The sequence below is a fragment of the Gnatocerus cornutus genome, chromosome 5, assembly GCF_029298725.1.
Source record: "Gnatocerus cornutus isolate USDA-ARS CGAHR chromosome 5, icGnaCorn1.1, whole genome shotgun sequence".
In the NCBI taxonomy this organism is placed as follows: Eukaryota; Metazoa; Arthropoda; class Insecta; order Coleoptera; family Tenebrionidae; genus Gnatocerus; species Gnatocerus cornutus.
The window spans coordinates 13,121,144-13,140,589 of record NC_142237.1 but is presented as its reverse complement, the minus strand read 5'-3'; the positions used below and the strand labels follow the sequence as shown (position 1 = coordinate 13,140,589).

At 33.7% G+C, this 19,446-nt stretch overlaps 3 protein-coding genes across 3 annotated transcripts; 2 read left to right on the top strand and 1 right to left on the bottom strand.

Moving 5' to 3' along the window:
* Window positions 1–522: 522 nt before the first annotated feature.
* LOC148174732 (uncharacterized) lies at window positions 523–3,358 on the top strand. Its single transcript, XM_088036908.1, has 4 exons — window positions 523–682; window positions 2,845–2,999; window positions 3,044–3,203; window positions 3,253–3,358. Exons 2-4 carry the CDS (start codon window positions 2,858–2,860, stop codon window positions 3,356–3,358), a joined length of 408 nt encoding a protein of 135 aa, XP_087893034.1. The 5' UTR covers window positions 523–682; window positions 2,845–2,857.
* LOC148174731 (retinol-binding protein pinta-like) lies at window positions 3,358–6,430 on the top strand. The gene is made up of 9 exons (XM_088036907.1): window positions 3,358–3,495; window positions 3,542–3,684; window positions 3,764–3,802; window positions 5,218–5,372; window positions 5,417–5,576; window positions 5,626–5,878; window positions 5,927–6,037; window positions 6,082–6,184; window positions 6,235–6,430. The coding sequence occupies exons 1-9, from the start codon at window positions 3,358–3,360 to the stop codon at window positions 6,378–6,380; spliced, it is 1,248 nt and encodes a 415-aa protein (XP_087893033.1). The 3' UTR covers window positions 6,381–6,430.
* Window positions 6,431–6,596: 166 nt separating this feature from the next.
* On the bottom strand, window positions 6,597–10,642 carry Polr3B (RNA polymerase III subunit RpIII128). The gene is made up of 11 exons (XM_088037001.1): window positions 10,482–10,642; window positions 10,280–10,434; window positions 10,054–10,230; window positions 9,720–10,008; window positions 9,103–9,669; window positions 8,856–9,056; window positions 8,392–8,809; window positions 8,132–8,332; window positions 7,456–8,081; window positions 6,946–7,409; window positions 6,597–6,900 (listed from the first exon to the last, which is right to left on the bottom strand). The coding sequence occupies exons 1-11, from the start codon at window positions 10,530–10,532 to the stop codon at window positions 6,681–6,683; spliced, it is 3,369 nt and encodes a 1,122-aa protein (XP_087893127.1). The 5' UTR covers window positions 10,533–10,642; the 3' UTR covers window positions 6,597–6,680.
* Window positions 10,643–19,446: the final 8,804 nt, after the last annotated feature.

Here is a 19,446-nt window from a genome sequence, read left to right as displayed (position 1 = left end):
TCTTTGTGGTCGTAGGTAAAAGATAATGCATAGTATTATACTCTCATGTTATGGCCCTTATTCGTCACCATTAATTACTTTAATTAACCCCAAATTTCTTGCCAAGATTTGTGTCTGCTTCTTTGGGGTCGTAGGTAAAAGATAATGCATAGTATTATACTCTCATGTTATGGCCCTTATTCGTCATCATTATTTACTTTTTAAATTTTTATAGCATTTTCTATTACTAGTTCATCTTTAGAAAAGTATCCTCCAATGTTTTCTGATTTGTATTGGATTAATATTTTATATTTGTTTTCGTACTTTAATTGTTTAAAAGTGCCGGCTTAAAATTATGAAATTTACGCGGAACTAATAATAAGCACCACTTCACCACTCGACATCTGCATATTTAGTTGCCTATATTCAAATTGTAAAATTATGAAATAAAGTCATGCTTAATTTAAAAAATACAACCTTACCTTCACCACAATATCTTTCACAATCGTTTTCTAAATTTTAGTCGAGTTTTGTCATTTTCTCCTGCTTTTTCGCAAATCTATTCTTTTTCTTAGGCTTACACTTTTTATTATTCCGACAGTCGGGACACCTGTGAATAATTCAAAATTTTATAAAGTTTTTGAAAACTCATCAATTTTGTGTTTTGCGGTTAGGTATCTTTAATCTGACACTTCATAAATAGGTAGGTAAATAGATAGGTAGATACTACATATACAAATAACATTTATGTATTAAATTATTTCAATGTATGAATCTACATAAAATTGTATGCATTATTCCGGATTTTTACCAAATACCTAATAACATAGTAGTACAAACAGATCCAAAATAGCTATTTACAGTTGGTTTAAAGTACCTAAAATACAGTTTTGTGGACTAATCGTTGCTGTTTACTGCTGAAATAGTATAGATGGGTCCGCAAAAACTTTTTAAGTACGTGTTTCAAACAAGATTTTTTAGTTAAAGCTTTCAAAAACACATTGAAATCTCTGACTACGTCAAGTCGGTTCCCCATTGGCTCGTAAATTAATTTAAACAGTGTCATTTTATTGTGCTTTATTGTGCTTCCGTTCAAATCTATTGTGCGTTTTCGGTTTATGAGATATTTGAAAAAACCTAGAGGGGGGCAAACTTGACGCCGAGTTCCCCACAAAAACCTGCATTTCTTACAAGATTTTTCCGATTTTCTTTGCACCATGCCTTTGCGCAAAATGTCCTTATTGCACAGAAATCGTTAATTTTCGCATCAAACTTTGCCTTTTTAATCCATCATACCTCGAAAAATTGGGATTTTTTTTAACATTTTTCCGGTGATCTATAACATTGTCCGATGATACAGTTTCACGGTGGTGCGCGACTTTCCTGACTTCCTGTATGTGCCTTGTTTTCTTAGCTGCTCTGAACTTGTCCGAATATAAATTTCCTTTCTAGATTTTCTTCGTCACAAAAAAATCATGAAAGAAAGAACAACCTGTCGCGTTAAACTTTGTACATACATATTTCATCGAGTGTGATCAATTTAAAATTTAACTTTGATTTTGACTTTCGAAAATTCTTCAGTGCTGGAAGCATGTTACGTGGGACTCGCGGAATAATTGTTTCAGTGTGCCTCCTTTGCTAATCAGTAAAATTTTATTATTGTACATTATCTACATGTATTTTATTTTGTCATCAATTGTCTAAACAATTCTCGTAATTTGATCACACTCACTCTTCCGGCGAACTGTTAAAAAAATTGAAAATGGACATAACAACTTAGCGACTTTATATAGTTATCGTGACAACATTTTGGTATATTGAGTCCGAACAAGACTCATTTTAGGAACTTAAATGAGTTCGAAAAATAGCTATTTTGGTAACGTATACTAAAAAGACATTTCTCATCAGACCCAAAATTACTGCGATTTGGAATAGTATAACTATTGATATCAACGACAAATTATGTACCTAAATGTCACATTGTAAATGAGCAAGATATGGCCCACTTTCCTTGTAGTTATGCTAGTGAGTAAAACGCTAGAAATTATTAGTTCGATTCAAATTAAGCAAAAAATAATATATGGAATACTAATATTTCCTGTAATTCACCTATGACGTTAAACGAATTAGTTAACGATAATAAGCCCAACTATTTTTCTAACGAATTGAATAATTATTACTTTATTTGCATGCCGGACTTGTTGAACAAATTAAAATCAGCAATAATTAGTAATGTTCTTTGTATATTGAAACTGCTTTACAACATGACGCTTTTGATTAATGACGCTTCATGACGCTTTTCTTGAAAAAAACTTTTAACAAATTTACTTCTTTATTAGAAATTTTAAAAGTAGTGAATTCCTCAAACGTGAAAATTTATCGTTCAATAAATAACTTAATACTAATTATAAACCTATGTTCGAGAATTTATAAGTTTCTTTAAAAATTAAAAAGAACACCTTTGTGTAAAAGATTTTTCACTATTCTTAAATTTCTTCAATTACTATATAATCTTTTCTTCTAGTTTTTTCTCTATTACTGTACCGCGAATTATTAGGACTAAAAGTTAATCTTGTTAATATTCTCTTAGTTTACTTATCTTTTCTGGTATTATGTTGCGTAATTTCGCTTAAGTACTTACTTTTCTTTGTACGACATGTAACTACATAATTTTCTATTTGCATCTTAACATTTTTTGCAAGCTGTTAACCTTGAAACATTGAGCTCTCTTTAGTCCATCAGACAGTAATTAAAACAGTTGGTATTCCTATTTTGTTCAATTCTATTATCTATTTATGATTTTTAATTAAACTAAATTACCTACTAGACTAGTAAAAAGTATTGACAATGCATTTGACCACTCAGTTCAAGAAGAAGAATGAACCTCTACCAATGTGACGAGGATCTCTGGGAACAGATCGTGAAGAAGTTTAACAAAACTATAAAATGCTTAAATGAAGACGTAGCTTCATTGGAAGAGTGGTTAAAGACTCAGCCTCACCTCCCGGTCGATTTGTTGGGTGAGTGTTAAATATACCAACAGCAAGAAGTAACGCAATTTTAGATGTTAATTGTCTACGCAACTTTTTAATTCTCAATAAGTTTAGTGTTGAAGGAGCCAAGCAGAAGATTGATAATTATTTTACTTTACGCCTCAAATTTGAAGAGATCTATGGGAAATGTAATCCAAACTTGGAATTCAATGAGGTTTTTAAAAAAGGAGTGTAAGAAACGGTGCAAACAAGAGGAGCGATAGTTGTTATTGTCTTCTAGGTTTATGGGAACATGCCCAAAATTTACAAAGGAGTTGTACAGAGTGTCTTTCTTCAAATTTAAAGATGAGAATTTGGTCGATCTGTATCACAAATCAAGCGATTGATGGCAACACAAGACTTGAGACTACGGAGTGATGTAATGTGTGGAGATATTATTGTTATTGATTTCAACGGAATCACTCTTTCGGTTCTTATGAAAATAACACCACTTTTAATTTACAGGATGATAAAGTTGTATGAGGTACCAAAATGAAATGGTTATTCTTTTTTTTAATATTTTTTTCCAGAAAATTTATTCCATACCTCTTAAGGGCGTCTATATCTTTAATCTACCATCGTTTGGCAACACTTTATTGGCACTCCTCAAAAAAGCCATGAAACCTAAACTCTTCCAACGAGTATGTATAAAAACTAAAGGTACTACTACTAGGTTTTCTTTTTTAAGATTCACATTATTGATCATGTTGATACAATCAAAAAACTACTACCATTAGATTCGCTGCCTAAAGACTTTGGAGGAGAAGGACCATCGCTGATTGCTCTCGAAGGTAAACTTTGAATTCTTTGAGAATAACCGTTGTAAAAATTACCTTTAGAAACTTTAAATGAGTTGTTTGAGAAAAATTCCGAACTGTTTTCACGTTTGGACGAAATGACTATAGATGAGGATCTTAGACCGGAAAAAGTAGACGATGAGGTCTTTGGAATTTGCGGAAACTTCAAAAAGCTTGATGTGGATTAAGTATCTATTTAATTTCCATAGATATCTGCTATGTATAATAGTTCTTGTATAACCTGAATAAAGAGCTTTCGATCGACGAAACAACAAACTATAAATCAATTAAAATAACGTCAGCTTTTCTTGCAAAATTTATTCCAGCAATAATTGTATGTAATAGAGAAGTGATTATTAATACCAATAATTGCTTCTAAGAAGTAACTTATACGACAAATTCCCGTTATTTTGCTTCCATTACTTTTATGCTTTTTTAATTCATGATTGATTCTATTCAAATTATTTTTTTTACATTATTAGAATACAAATACTTATTACTGTATGTATTTTAAAAAACCGGTTGTGAAATTAATCTTTAGTAAAACCTATTTAATCCAAACTTTCCGTAGTGTGAACTATGACTAATTTAAATGTGATTCTTATCTCCCTAATTCTAACAAAACAATACATTTTTCAGTCGTAGTTTTATTTTCCGCTCTTATACTTATTGAATATTTAAGTTCTGAAAATGCGCTTCATTATTTCTCGATAATATCCAAATTCCAGTATCGCCTAATAATACTCTTTCACTCCTTTCGGTACCCTTATTGTGATGGCAATGATTAAAGCACTCACAATCACAAAATGAGTAAATAAGTCCTCAATCAACTACTTTTCAAATCTTCCGTGCCCACCAAATTGAGCCAAAATCACAAAATCATGTCGCTATGTTCAGAATTTGTGAAATTAGAAATTAGACAATTATCGTTCTCTCCCGCGCGTCTAACAATTACTGAAGTGCAAGGGTAAATAACACAAAAAAAGTGTTAACTCTATTTTCTTAAACTCGGGACGCCACTGCGTGAAGTAAATTTTCAAACTACAATATTTCGATGATTTTTCCAAAAAGGTAAAAAAATGCGTTCTGACCATAATGTTCTCGCGGTGTCCAACATGTTCTAAAATATCAATTAACTCCAATTACTGTATCATAATGTATTTGTCATTTTTAAGCGTTTGCCACCAAATTATAAAAAAGGTTTCTTTATGTTTTGACAACGTCATAACTTTTTACTTGTATTTTAACATTTTTACAAGATGTCGAACCTTGTGCTCTCCTTCAATAAACCTGTATACTTATTTAATTAATTCTTATTATTTTATTAACTAGATATTTTTAATATTTCATTCTTACGTAGAAGTACAAGGTTAGCAATAAATAAAACAACTGTGTTTTCCAACACTCAGTTCAAAAAGAACGATGGAGCTCTATCAAAACAACGAGGAGCTCTGGGAACAAGCCGTCAAGAAATTTAACAAGACCATTCCATCCTTAGATGAAGACGTGACTTCTTTACAGGAGTGGCTTAACACTCAGCATCATCTCCCTAAGGATATATTGAGTAAGTATTACATACAACAATGGCAAGAAGTAACGCAATTTCAGATTCGAACTGTCTACGCAATTTTGTGATTCTCAATAAATTTAGTGTGGAACTCGCTAAGCAGAAGATTGATAATTATTTTACTTTACGACTCAAATTTGAAGAGATCTATGGAAAATGTGATCCAAAGTTGGAGTTCAATGAGATTTTGCAAAAGGCAGTGTAAGAAACTGAAAAAAAAAATGAAGCGAAAGTTGACGTAGTCTTTTAGGTTCATAGGATCATGCCCAACACTTACCAAGGAGATGTACAGAGTTTTTTACTTTAAATTTAAGGATGAGAACTTGGTCGATCTTTATGACGCTGTATCACAAATAAAGCGAATGACGACGATACAAGACTTGAGACTACAAACAGATGTAATGTGTGGAGATATTATTATTACTGATTTCAAAGGACTTACTCTTTCGACTCTGATGAAAGTCACGCCACTTATAATTTACAGGATGATAAAAATGTATGAGGTACTAAAACAAAATGGTTGCTTTCTCTTTTGATATTTTTTTTTCCAGAAAATTTATTCCATACCTCTTAAAGGTGTCTATATCATCAATCTACCGCCGTTTGGCAGCACTTTATTAGCACTTTTTAAAAAAGTCATGAAACCGAAACTCTTTCAACGAGTATGTAAAAATTATAGCTACCACAACTACATTTCTTTTTTAAGCTGCAAGTTATTGATGATATTAATACAATCAAAGAACTGCTACCGTTAGATTCGATACCTAAAGATTTTGGAGGAGAAGGACCCTCAATGAATGCCCTTGAAGGTACGCTTTAAAATGTTTGATAATAAATCATTGTAGAAAATTATTTTCAGAAGCGTTAAATAAGTTGAATGAAAAATATTCAGAACTTTTTTCACGTTTGAATAAAATGACTATAAATGAGGACCTTAGACCGGGAAAAATGGACGATGAGATTTTTGGGATTTGTGGAAACTTCAAAAAGCTTGACGTAGATTAAATAGATTCTTGTAGTTTTGTCTATACTGAATAAAGGCCTTTTACCAGCCACCTCCAGCATGTTTTGTGAACTTCTTTGATTGATCTATTCAATTCATTTTTTGGATTCTTTTTTCCCGATCATGTTCTAGATTTTTCTCTTTAAATTCTTCAGATATTTTTTGCATCTTCGAAGTGTCTGTTTAGATCTCTAATGTTTTTCTACAAAAAAGTAGTGTTATTTTTAAGAAAACTTTAATAAAAAGTTCGATCACTGTAAGAAAAATATCTTTCTGTTTAACACTTTTTAAATTACAACAAATCATTCACAGTAATGATTTAGCGTCAATCTTGGTGTAATATTCATCGCTTGCAACTCCGTCAAGAGCAACTTACAAGCGTACGGCATCGTAATGCTCGACACTTGCGCAGAACTTTTGCAACTGTTGCACCAGCCGCAGTATCCAAGACGTCCACACTGGTTGCAAACATCCACCTCACACTGATCACTTGAAACCATCAATCGTTCGATCAACATCATACTAAAAAACGAATTTAATAATTGAACATTTTTGTTTAGTCCGAACCTGGCTCCATAACCAATCAAACAGTCTCTCTCCATCTCTCCAAGCCGCAACCCTCCATCTCGACTCCGCCCTTCTGTAGGCTGTCTAGTAAGCACCGCCCTGGGACCACGCCCTCTCGCGTGGATCTTATCCTGAACCATGTGTTTGAGCTTTTGGTAGTATACAGGGCCGGAGTAGATGTAGGCTTCCATTGGCTCTCCTGTTATCCCAGAGTAGAAGATGTCTTTTCCTTGGTAGTTGAAGTTGTGTTTTGCTAGTTCTTCACAGACGTCGGTAATTTTGGAGCCTCCGAAGGCTGTTCCGTAGTGGAATTTTCCTTCAACCACTCCAGCTTTCCCTGAAAGTAGCTCGATGAGTTTGCCGACTGTCATTCGAGAAGGGTAACCGTGGGGGTTCATAATGATGTCGGGGCAGATTCCGAAGTCGTTGAAGGGCATGTCTTCTTGCTCCACCACAAGGCCCACCTAAAAATACAAACATGTAATCAAGAAAAAAAAAAAGTATCATTACCACTCCCTTCTGTCCGTGGCGCGAGCTGAACTTGTCCCCGATCTCCGGCCTCCGCGTCTGCCTCAACAAAATCTTGATAATGCTGGTGTCCTCTTCGTTAGTACTCACAAGAACCTTCTCAATATAACTAGGCTCGTTATTACGGTAGCAAATCGGCGTGTCTTTATACTCGACTCCTGCCGTTTGACTTCCTGGCACTGGCGTGGCAGTAGGCACCGATTTATTCACCAGAACCTGTTTATTCTCCACCATTTCTCCAGGCGCTACAATTCCATCCGCATCTAATACGGCATGTTTCCACATAGGAGCGTTAGTGGTCGTGTCAACCATCGGCCCCTGGATCCGATCGAACGTTTGATTGGCGTACCGCTTCATCATACACTTTGAATTTTTATAAACTAGACACCTCCCAAATCCTCTATCAATCGACGCTTTATTGATAATGAGCGCGTCTTCGATATCGTAACCGCTGTAGCTCATGACAGCAATGGTTGCATTTTGACCAGCCGGGAGTTTATCAAAATTGGTGAGTTCAATAGATTTGGTTTTGACGATGGGGGCTTGAGGGTAAACGAGACTGTAGAGGAGGGTGTCCATCCGGTTTTTCTGGTTGTATCCGATGGTACCTGCAACAGTAAACTTAATTTTGTTCAATCATGTTTTCATTTGGTGGTACCCATCGCTTGTTTGCCCATGGCGCATTGGTACGTGTTTCTAGGTGACTGGTTATGGTGTGGGTATGGGACAAGACCAGCGCATACACCAAGCAGTGTAAATGTTGCGATTTCTAGGTGGGTTGTTTGGACAGATATGTCCTTTTCGTAGCACGCGATGAAGCTGTCGTTCTCTTCGTTGACATCCAAGAATTCGATCAGACCTTCAAGAAAAAGTCAAACATCACAAAACGAAACACATAATTGAAAATAGGAGTTATACCATCATGAATAAAATCCTCGAAACTTCTTATCCCCTTTTCCAACTCCACGATATGTCTCTGCGTCACAAGAGGATTTCCATTCTCCACTATAATATACGGCCGACACAACCGTCCTCCATCCGAACTTATATACACACAACGATGAAGAAAATTAGGATAAATAGAAACATATCCTGAAATGATCCCGGACCGTCGCAACATCCTAAAAGTCCGGATAAGTTTCTTGTAGTTACGAATAGTCCCCAGAATGTTGCCATTCAAGAAGACGATGAAGCGGTCCGAGGAATGAATTGCCGTTCCTGAAGACATGTTAATGTCGACAACCCCGGCATTGTTGGCCAAGCGGATTAAGGGGTATTCGTCGACTTCTGTGGTAATGTGGGTCATGAGGGCCAAGTTTTTTACTAATCCGCAAGCCTGCAATTAGGTGAAAATATAAAGGGTTGGAAATTTAGAAGCTTACCTCTCCTTCGGGAGTGTCACTCGGACACAACATACCCCATTGACTCGGCTGCAGCGACCTCGGACCTGAAACTTTCCGAGTCTTCTCAAATTGAGAGTTCACCCTCGTCATCATCCCTAACGCCGAAATGTAACTTAATCTGGACAAAACTTGAGTAACTCCCAGTCTTTCCATTCTAAACCGTTTGATCGTCCAGTTTCCCTGAAAATAATAAATTAGATTGAGTCGAACGACACGATCGTCGTACCGTTGATATGGCATAAACGAGGCAACTCGTGATGAGATCAGATCTCATGTATTTGACCACATCAAATTGCGTGGCTCTGATTTTCGGGATCGTCTTCTCAGCGATCGACTTAAGCTCCCAATTAAACCGTTTGAAGACGTCTTCAAACATTAAGGATAAAAGAGAACCGGCGAGTTCGAGACGTTTGTTCCCGTAGTAGTCCTTATCATCGAAGAATTTCTTATCAGACTGAGCCTCCATAACGCGCTTGACCATCACACCTAAGTAGATGGCTTTCATGCGAAAATTGTAGTTTTCAACAGGAACGTGAGCTAATATCGTTGTTGCTAAGATATCTCTAGCTTCGTCCACTGGAGTTCTTATTTTGCTGGCGGAGGTAACGTAGCGCTTCGCCACGAGTTTTGAGCCCACATACTTCAGAGCCGCCAATTGTGTGTAGATTTTCAGGTTGTGACACTCTTCCAAAGTTGGAGTTATGTTTGAAATATCCTCGATTCCGACCAATTCGCAAATTTCTTTATCCGTGGTGACGTTTAGGGCCTTAAAAATAATCGACACTGGAATCATCTGAAAAGAATGAGATGAGTGAACACGCCGAAACGGTGAGTAATATCTACATCTGTTAACGCGTTGTGACTTAGATAGTATTTGTTCCCTTTACATACGACGTTGGTTCTTGATTTCTTCTCATGAGTGGAGCTAGTGACGGTGCATTGTACCCCATACTTAGACTCCTCCACAATCATCCTATTCCGCGACAGCTGCTCTTGGATCAAAATCACTTTTTCTTGGCCCTTGACCACAAAGTAGCCCCCAGGATCCAAAGGACACTCATTCATCTTCGCTAATTCATACTCGGATTTGTTGCTCAAGACGCAGTTTGATGACCGTAGCATGATGGGCATTCTGGGGAGAACACGTTACTTTTATCTTTAAACAGAAAAGACGTACCTTCCAATCATAAGACCAGCTTTTGAGACTCTTTGCGTCCCGCGAGTGTACTCGATGTCCACGGATATGGGGGCTGAGTAAGTCAAATCTCTTAATCTACACTCATGGGGGGTTGTAGGTTTACTGATGTTGAATCCTTCGTCCACGTCAGGTCTACCCACGTAAATATTCGTGTACCTACATGAATATTTTCACAATGATCAGTGGCAAAGAGAGAATATATTACTTGAGGTAAAATAACGGATCGGCATCACAGACGACTTTATCGTTCGCTTCGACGATTTTCTTGATGTCAACGTTAATGAAGTAGTTGAATGAATCAATGTGTTGCTTAACTAGGCCCTTGATTTTAAGAAAAGCAGGGACCAACTTCCACTTTTCCTAAAAAAGTCATTATGAGAAATATTTCAGTGGGGGACAAATCCTACCTCTATCTCCCTGACGGGCTTCGTCAAAAGCGAAGAATCCTCCGAGTCCATTTTAAACTTATTGGCGTTAAAACTTACCTAGTTTTAGTCTTAAAAATACAGTATTTACATGATTTGTGTGCTCACATTTGACGTTGGAAAAGTGAGGTTATATTTTGGTTTTTCTTAGATCTGAGGTTGGCCAAGCTGTACAAAACTAGTGTTTTTCGAGACAAAATATTAAAAAAAGAAATCAATTTTGAAAATAACTTTTAAAATGTAAGAAAGTAGTATTTCTTGTCGGTTTACTTATTTTTAAATGAATAAAATTATAAGAAAGTGTGTATTATTGGTTGCCTACAACAAAACTGTAAAAATTTCAATTTTGACCCGTCTGTTAGGTACTTTTAATTCTAAACCCAAAATATAACAAAAAATACGAAATACTGGTTTGTTGGACTTGACTAAGTAACCGCTCTAAAAAAAAATTATTTCTAGTTTTGTTTGAGTTTACAAAAATAAAAAAAGTGCTGAAAAAATTCTTCAAAATAATTTTTTTATTGATTCAAATTTGCTCATATGTACTTGCAAGTCATTCATTTAATTTAGCAAGTTTTAACCGGCTCGTTCCAAGTTTGCAAATTTTCCATGACGTTCATGCACACGAAGCGACGCACGATTTGTGCTTTTGAATTTCTGACATATGCATGCATTTTACCATAATAACGAATCTACTCATTTCTAAAAATACAAGCCGGATCTAATAATTAACATGAGATTGCTCATCTAATTCATTGTTTTTGGATTACTTTATGAAAGCTTCCTTTAAACAATTTTTATTGGGTTTTTTACAAATGATGGGGAAAAAGAAGTATGTGACACATTAAATGTAAACACTTTTTTTTATGATACTGTTGGATTACATTTTTTTAAATAAGGGGTACGCAGTAGAAGTAAACCAAGTCCATTTAAGCTGACTTAGAAATTATAAATACATTTAAACTTTTATTATTTGTAATGTATTTTCTCTGTAGTATGGTAACACGTTTCGTTCATACACCAAATTAACTTTTGTTTGATGCATATTTTAGTTAACTCAAAAATTTTAATTTATAGACTGGTCACTTTTTACCCTTCAAATAATGATCGATTGAGAAATAGTACAGAATATTATTTCTTGACTTAAATTCTAACGTGTTTTATTCAATATTTCTTACAAGGCGTTGTGCCAAAAAAGATACACTAGCGAATTTACGAAATAGAATTCTGCCAAATTATTTTAAAAATTAAAAAACATGAATGTTTCATATTGAATTGAAGCGAAAAGAGCGCTATTTCAAGTCAGTTATGTTTCCATTCAAGTGTGCGATTTTTTTTTAACTTTTTTGGAATTCCGTCAACGGTTGCTTGCTTACATGTGTTAAAGAGCCAACGTATCTTTTTGACACACTCGACATAATGTACGTACAGTCGCGGCCAAATTGTCATTTGGTTGTCAAAAAGTGTAAAGTATCCTTTATGTACCATCACGCTCAAAAAAATCTAAGACTGTGAAATTTTGGTTGATTAATCTTGGTTTTAAGTCGTGTGGTAATTTTTTTAGAAATCTATGAGAATTTATTTGTCAAAATGACAGGTCTGAAATCTTGTCATACTGGGATACCAAAATCACTTAAATAAACCCATTTCTGTCGTGGACATGGCTATTATTAGATGATAATGAAGCAAATGTTGACAAAACGGCAGCATTCTTGTCTCGAGAAAGATTTTAAAATCAATTTCAAATCTGACATATGTGTCACAGTGACATGTCGGAAAGACGGATTTAGACTGCAAAAATAGTATCTACTTGAACTTTTCAGTTTCGGTAGTGTTTATAGGAACATTTTAATTTTTTTTTATCGCGATGGTATTTATTTATTACTGCACATTTGACAAAAATTATTAAAATATGCACGTCAAATTGTCAGTAAAGTATAGACTACACTCAAATTAATAAACATTGTTATTTTTTTTATTGTCATGGAATTTTCTTTATATTTTCATAATGTAATTCGGGTTTTCTACAGTTTCGTTCTATTTCATGAACAATTATTACATAGGTCAATAATGATCACTGTGCCAAAAACATTCTAACAAAGATATTGAAGCAAGGCATTTCGTTAGAAATCTCTTCTGCACATCGTCTATCTTGCCTTTGAAGTTTGAAGAAGTATTTATACGTATTCTTTTATAGGTATTTTTTTAGATTCTAGATTCTAGACTTTAATCCCTTCCTCAATTCCTTAAATTCCCAATTATAAATCCAGATAAGGTCGGATCAATTAAATTGATTAAAAACGATGGCGTAAACCGCATCTTTCCATTTGTCCTAGTTCTAGAGATATCAAGCTTCAACTAGGCAGTAAATAATACAAAACACTTCTAATAATACCTAATAAATTTAGACGTGAATTTCTGCATTGCATTGGAAAAAATATTGTAATTACAAAATATAATAACTTAACCTAATACGTATGTATGTATTTAGATATTTAGATATTCAGTTTCTTGCTAGATTTTCCAACATTTCCGAATCCTTTGATGTTCAAAAATATGTAGCAAAATTTCACGCCTCCAATCTAGAGATCTTACATTTTTACAAACTTTTCAGCTCTCAGGTTCAATCTTGACATTCCAAACTTTTACCCACAAATTTGCAAATGCTGATTTTCTCATATTTTAAGATTGTTTCAGCTTCTCAGAATGTCCATATCTCCAGTTTTTTGTAAGTACTCAAAAATTGCAATCTTAAAAATGAAAAAATTGAAAATGTATGTTTAAAAAAAAATAGATACATTTTATTTTTGCGGTAAAACAGGCAACATTGCTGAACTGTGCAGCTAAAGTCCGTTTTGTTTTTTTAAAACCACCAACACTGCAATCTTCCTCTGCATTACAATAGGCAACGTTGTCTAGGGAGATTTTTGGTGAAAAAATAATTGTTAAATTTTTGACATTTCTGAAAATTAGGCACTGTTTCCGTTAAAAAGTTTTTTTTTACAGCCTGTTGGATTGCAAATCAAAGGATTTAATAGTGAAAATACTCGGCACAGCCTGAAAGGCCGTTTCGTGTAATCAATCAATTGTAATCAAATTTGGCAACTAACATTTGATTTTATCACCAAAAAGTCACCATCGACGACGTTGCCGGTTGTAAAGTGGTGGGAGAGTGTGGTGTTGGTGGTTTAAAAATACGGACTTTAATTCATATTTCTAGAATTAAAAGCTATTGTGAAATGTTACCTTCTTAAATGACAAATGCATCGGAACGTGAAATAATTGAGTAATTGCTCACATCTTAAATTTTGAGATTACACTTTTGATCGTATATCTTTGATATCTTGAAAAATTACACAATAATTTAATTAATTATTACATAACTAATTTGACGATTGCTGACATTTTATTGGCGGTCACATGCTACTTTAGCATGATGTTAAATAGAGGAAATCCAATTACTATTTTAATTTAAAAAATCTTGTAATACACAGTTAACTTTAACAAAGTTACAAATAACTTTTAAAAATTCATTATTTTTTTTACCTCTTGTCGCCATAATTTACGCACTACCTTATCACTAAGCTTATTGAATAAATATTATTTAATTTTTATTCTTATTATGAAATTTTTGATGTTTTTGGCACCCCTGAATTTTCGACATGTCTCTGATTGTGAGTGAAAGCTGTAAAGTAATAAAATTTGGTGCCACCTTGACCCATCCGCATCCAACTCATAAACCAATTATACCTGCTCGACATTTAAAAGTCCACTCACCCCATTTCGGCACTTTTACCCAAAAGCCGCCCCCCATAAACTTTACAACTAAAATCCAATAAAACTTAAACGTCTTTTCCAGCTAAGCAAACATCTTTCTCAAGTCCCTACTTCTACATTCTGCAAAAGTGCCATCGTCAAAGTTATTCATTGATGATTACGTAACAAGATATTTGTTATAAGTAATTCTTTTCGTTTTCCCCTCCTCATTGTAATGTAAATGCAAATCCTGTATCGCTTGGCTATTATGACATCAACACAATTGATAACGTCAAATAGTGACATGAATTGTGTTATATTTAGATAATTCCCCTCTTGAAAATCGGCACGCTATTGGAGGAAAGTGGCGGTGTTGTGATGTGTGAACCAATGGGGAGATGCTAGTAAGGGGATCTTTAGTAATCATGTGCTTGTGTCACTTTTTTGTAATGTAACGACACCCAGTACAGTCATGTCTAAAGAGTGGGAACGGGAAAATGGCCAGATTGTTAGGGAAAATTCTCAAAACGAAAAGGAAAACAATCTGCAACAGAGACTTTAAATTACTGTGTACTTCTATCTTAATGTATTAAGAGATATGACTGTAATTTAATTATTCAAGAGTTTCAATTAACTAACTAACAAAAATCTATTACATACTTAAAAATATTGTGAGTTTTTTATACTTTTGCCTTAGTTTCTTCCAAATATTTTATTGGCAACAACTGTAATGCAAATGCAAAGCTTATTATTTAATTATAATAAATTATCTTTTCAATGTAGAGGAGAGGGGGGCATAGTGGGGTACCGGGGCATAGCGGGGCAACACTGCTGCTCTCAAATCAAACGCCGTGAAAAAAGTCGAATAGCATGTTTTGATTGGTTGTCAGTTGACAGTTGACCATGTGTGTTTTATAAAACAAAGTGTGAAAACCTATATGTTTTATAAAACAAAAAGTGAAATTCAGTGTTTTCGTTAAAAAATTCGCGAAGTTAAGGAACAAGTTTTTTTTTAAATTTAGTCATACAAAATGTAGTGGCTAAATATGATAAACCTACTCATTTATGTGCAATAAGCGTTGATGACTAAGTAATTTTAAAATGTTACTTTTTCTAAGTAAGTACACAGTTATTCAAAAATTTGATTGTTCCATAGGGTAGCCCACTTTACCCCTATATGCGGGGCAAAGCGGGGCAAATCCCATTTTTTAAAATAATGCTCACATGTCGTAAGTTTTTTATTGTAATCAAAAAAAGTACAATAAAAATCATTCGCAATACATTAGTCTATGATATTTAGTAAAAAATTTTTATTAATTCCTATTATTTTAGGATGCCTGACTAATTGATTGTTAAGTTCCCCACTATGCCCTCCTCTCCCCTATGTAGTGTTGAAATTTTTCCTGACTTCATAGGTTTTTAAGTAAAACTGAAAAAACAAATGTTTAAGTGGTTCTTAGGTATAATCAAAATGCATCTTATATTTTTAAATTTGTAGGTAACTCTTATTCCTGGGCTGGTAAACCGGCACGGAAAAAAACGTGCTTTGAATTTAGAATCTAATACAAACTGAGCAATTTCGAAATATAGAAAAGCTAAACAATTCAAATAAGACAAAGAGTCCAACATCTAATAAAAGTCATGAAGGGTCCAAAAAACAAAAGACCTAATTCCCAATTTCGACAATATTAATTTGTCTATTTATTTTTAAATTTTCTGAACATTCAAATATTCAAGTTAGAAGTTCCCAAGTTTTCAGGTTATCAATGTTAGAAGTGCTTACATGTTAGTTTTTATAAGCTGGAGCCTGAAATATTTAGCATATAAAGACTCAAAAATAGGCAATCAATTTAAAAAAAATTAAACAAAATTTGAGAAAAATGAGAAGAAAATTCAAGGCATCTAAAAAAATTGACTGTACAAGAATCTAAAAAAGATTTACAAAAATTAGAGTCGGTCTAAGTTAATTTAAAACGAACTTCTGTATTTAGAGATTCTAAAAACAATCTGAGAAAAATCTAAAATTAAATTAAGTAAAGAAAATTTTGAAAACCCAATAAAAATTAAATTGGATTTTGAGGAAAATCAAAAGATAATTTAAAGACAATTTGTTGAATACAAATACAACAAAAATCGGGAAATTTAAACAGAATTATAAAGTTTGAAGAATATCTCATAGAGTGAGTAGATATTTAGAAAATCTAAGAAAACAAGAATTCTTGAATTTAAATTTTAGAATTAGTAAGAAAGTTTGGGTGAAATCAAATCAAATAGATTTAAAAAAAAGTAATTAGTTAGGGAAATTTAAAATTAATTTAAAACTAATAACAATTTAAAGTTGGTAAAACTGTGCTTGCTGCATTCAAAAACGGTCCGAAACCATTTTTTTGATCTTCAACACATCTTGATTCAATAAATTTGATGAACATATAAAAATGTTTTTCTTGTGATTTGATTAAAATGGAACATAGCATTCAGAACATCAGAACGTCTCAGAACTCGCGCCCCAGAGAGCAATAGAGGGTCCCCACAGCACTACAGATGGCAAATTTCAAAACAAAAATTGATTAAGTTTTATAGTATGTATTCGAAAAAGTATAAAAATTTAACAACCAATCCCGAAAGCTTATTCTAAACCTGGAGTAAAAGGCCATCCCAATTTCCTAGGCAACGAGAGTCTAATGTTCATCTGACCAATGGATCATAGTATGGTCCATAGTTATACCAATTTTCAAATTTTGTTTAGCTTCGGAATTAGCCACAGTTTTTTCGTCTTAACTCGATTATTTTTTTAGCTACAAAATTTTTGTTTCAAAATTTTGGTTCAGAATTGTTGTCTCCATAAGCCCTTTTTCTCTGGGGCGCGAGTTCTGGGACACCTGTTTACCGAGGAAACTATAAAGTCTACAGAATTCAAAAATGGTCACTATTTTTTTTTTGTTTTTGATTAAAAAATGTTTTAGATTTAAATAATTAATGTAGTTATTAAATTATGCAGATGATCAAACCTACGAGTATGTTTAGCAGTGTAATTAGCATCAAAATAAAATTGGTATTAAATGAAGAATCGGAAGCTATATTGTCAGAAGTGCTAATTATCACCAGTAAAGTCGTCGTTTAGCGACTCTAGAGACGACTTTAGTTAGCGGTCCTTTAAAATGTTGTTGCAACAATGTTTACAGGGTGTCTCAAAATTCGAGAATTCCGAGTTCAGAGCGTTGTAGAGAATCACTTCAGTAGTTCAAATATGAAGAAAAAATAAAGATTTGGAACTTCCCCACAAAGATACATTGATCTGAATGTGCACTCTTTGAACTGCATTTTCTTCAAATGCAGGGTAAAAATTCCAGTGTTTATTGTTATTAACGGTGTTGATGATTGTGGATAATAATAATGTAAAATAATTTCTTGAAGAATTTGCTTTATTTGGAAGTAAAAAAATCTTAAGTTTTTGTAATTTTGTGGCTAGAAATTAGTCTGTTACTATGGATGCCAACTATAAATTTTGTCAAAATTTGTCACCCGACTAAAAATTTGATTCAAATGATGGGTTTTTATTCAAATAATGAATACCCAGGCATGTCTTTGGTTTTAAAGGCATCAGATAACAGATCTATGGTAGCTGCTCGCCTATACCATGGGCGATAGCCCAATCGCCTGCATCAGCCAGTTTCAGAAGTCTTTTGTCGCAGGACGCAGATTCCACACATGGAAAAGCAGATTCTTGCCGTTTACCACAACGATCCAAAAATTAGCACACGAAACTTGGGTCGTCAGTTAGATGTGCATCTTTCTTTAGTGAGCAAGCTGCTTAAAAGTAGCAAAATTGACATTACTTGACAATGTCAGTTATGAGGTATCGAACGTATCTAAGCAATACAAATAGAAATCATAAGATAGGTCAGGTTGTGAGTTTTGCAATGTTGTCGCATTGAACAAAATGAAAGTGTTTACATCTTCTTCAGAAAGTGCGAAAAAATTTTTTTTTAAGTATTTACGGGCACCACTGGATTCCCCCTACCGCGCTCTAAATTCGGAATTCGCTAATTTTGAGACACCCTGTATATTTCTACAAAAACTCACTTTAAATTTTGAAGAACCTTTTAAATGGTTATAAAAAATGAAAAGAGATATTTTATGTTGACAATCCAATCAAATGCTGAAAGAAATTTAAAGGAATCCTGAGTTACCACAAGAAGAATCTATAAAATCCGAAAATTCCAAATACATAAGTTGAATTGGGGCAAGTTCGAACGTAATTTAGACTAGTTGAGAATTCTCAGTCTCTACTCAATAGGATTTTGGCTAAATTTAAGCTGTGATAACTTTAATATGTACAAAGATTACTCAAGTTACTAATATGGTGCATCCATAGAGCAAAGGAGGGTGCCGACAGCAATACAGATGGTAAATTTCAAAATCAAAATTGCTTAAGTTGCGTACCTATTTCATTAATCGTTAATATTCGAATTAAACTGTTTGTAAAATGAAGCATTAATAATAATTAAAGTGCACTTTTGCGTGTGATTAATTTTCAACCGGAAAAACGAAATTTAATCGAATACAAAATATTAAACCATTTTTTTCCATTCAAAGTAGGTATGCAAAATTTGAGCTTAATGAGACCTAATTTCAAGAAAAAAAAATTCAGAAACAATGCCAAACGGACCGACAACTAAGCAAAGTATTTTTTCCTAAAACTTCCAGAAGCTGTAAGAAGTTAGGTTGGAATAATTTGTAGTTATCTAGATTCGTAACAATTCTCTGACAAATCCGACCAGTCTGAGCAACCTTCCAAGAATTTGCGCACCCAACATTCCCAATTTGTTTTCAGTTTCTGTTGTAAATATTTTGAGCAAAGATGCCGCCTTCAATAAATTTTACAACCATAATCCAATAAAATTTAAATGGATTTTAGGGAATTTGGACACTTGGTCATTCCGGAACATGATTCCTGCCGACTAAAGACTAGCTGCGTAGGTAAAATGTCTTGCACTTTCTTCGCAATACACAAAGAGTTAAAAGTTTTATTGTGCTGTTTTTTATTTACTATTACATATGTAGTTGTTTTCAAAGCGTTTGATGATATTAGTTGACACAAGATTTTTCAATGAGTGGTCAAGAATATTTAACATTTATTTATAAATTGTTCAATGGCAAATGATAATTAACAGAGAACAACAAATCTAAA

Bases quoted from the DNA above. Each gene is read 5' to 3' on its own strand.
- LOC148174731 (XM_088036907.1), top strand. From the start codon at position 3,358: ATGGCAACACAAGACTTGAGACTACGGAGTGATGTAATGTGTGGAGAT. The intron at 3,685-3,763 runs GTTTTCTTTTTT...CGCTGCCTAAAG, and splicing joins ACTAAAGGTACTACTACTAG to ACTTTGGAGGAGAAGGACCA. The intron at 5,373-5,416 runs GTAAGTATTACA...ACGCAATTTCAG, and splicing joins TCTCCCTAAGGATATATTGA to ATTCGAACTGTCTACGCAAT.
- Polr3B (XM_088037001.1), bottom strand. From the start codon at position 10,532: ATGGACTCGGAGGATTCTTCGCTTTTGACGAAGCCCGTCAGGGAGATA. The intron at 10,231-10,279 runs GTAATATATTCT...ATATTCATGTAG, and splicing joins GATCCGTTATTTTACCTCAA to GTACACGAATATTTACGTGG. The intron at 6,901-6,945 runs GTTCGGACTAAA...TTCGTTTTTTAG, and splicing joins TTGATTGGTTATGGAGCCAG to TATGATGTTGATCGAACGAT.
- LOC148174732 (XM_088036908.1), top strand. From the start codon at position 2,858: ATGAACCTCTACCAATGTGACGAGGATCTCTGGGAACAGATCGTGAAG. The intron at 3,000-3,043 runs GTGAGTGTTAAA...ACGCAATTTTAG, and splicing joins CCTCCCGGTCGATTTGTTGG to ATGTTAATTGTCTACGCAAC. The intron at 3,204-3,252 runs GTAAGAAACGGT...ATTGTCTTCTAG, and splicing joins GAGGTTTTTAAAAAAGGAGT to GTTTATGGGAACATGCCCAA.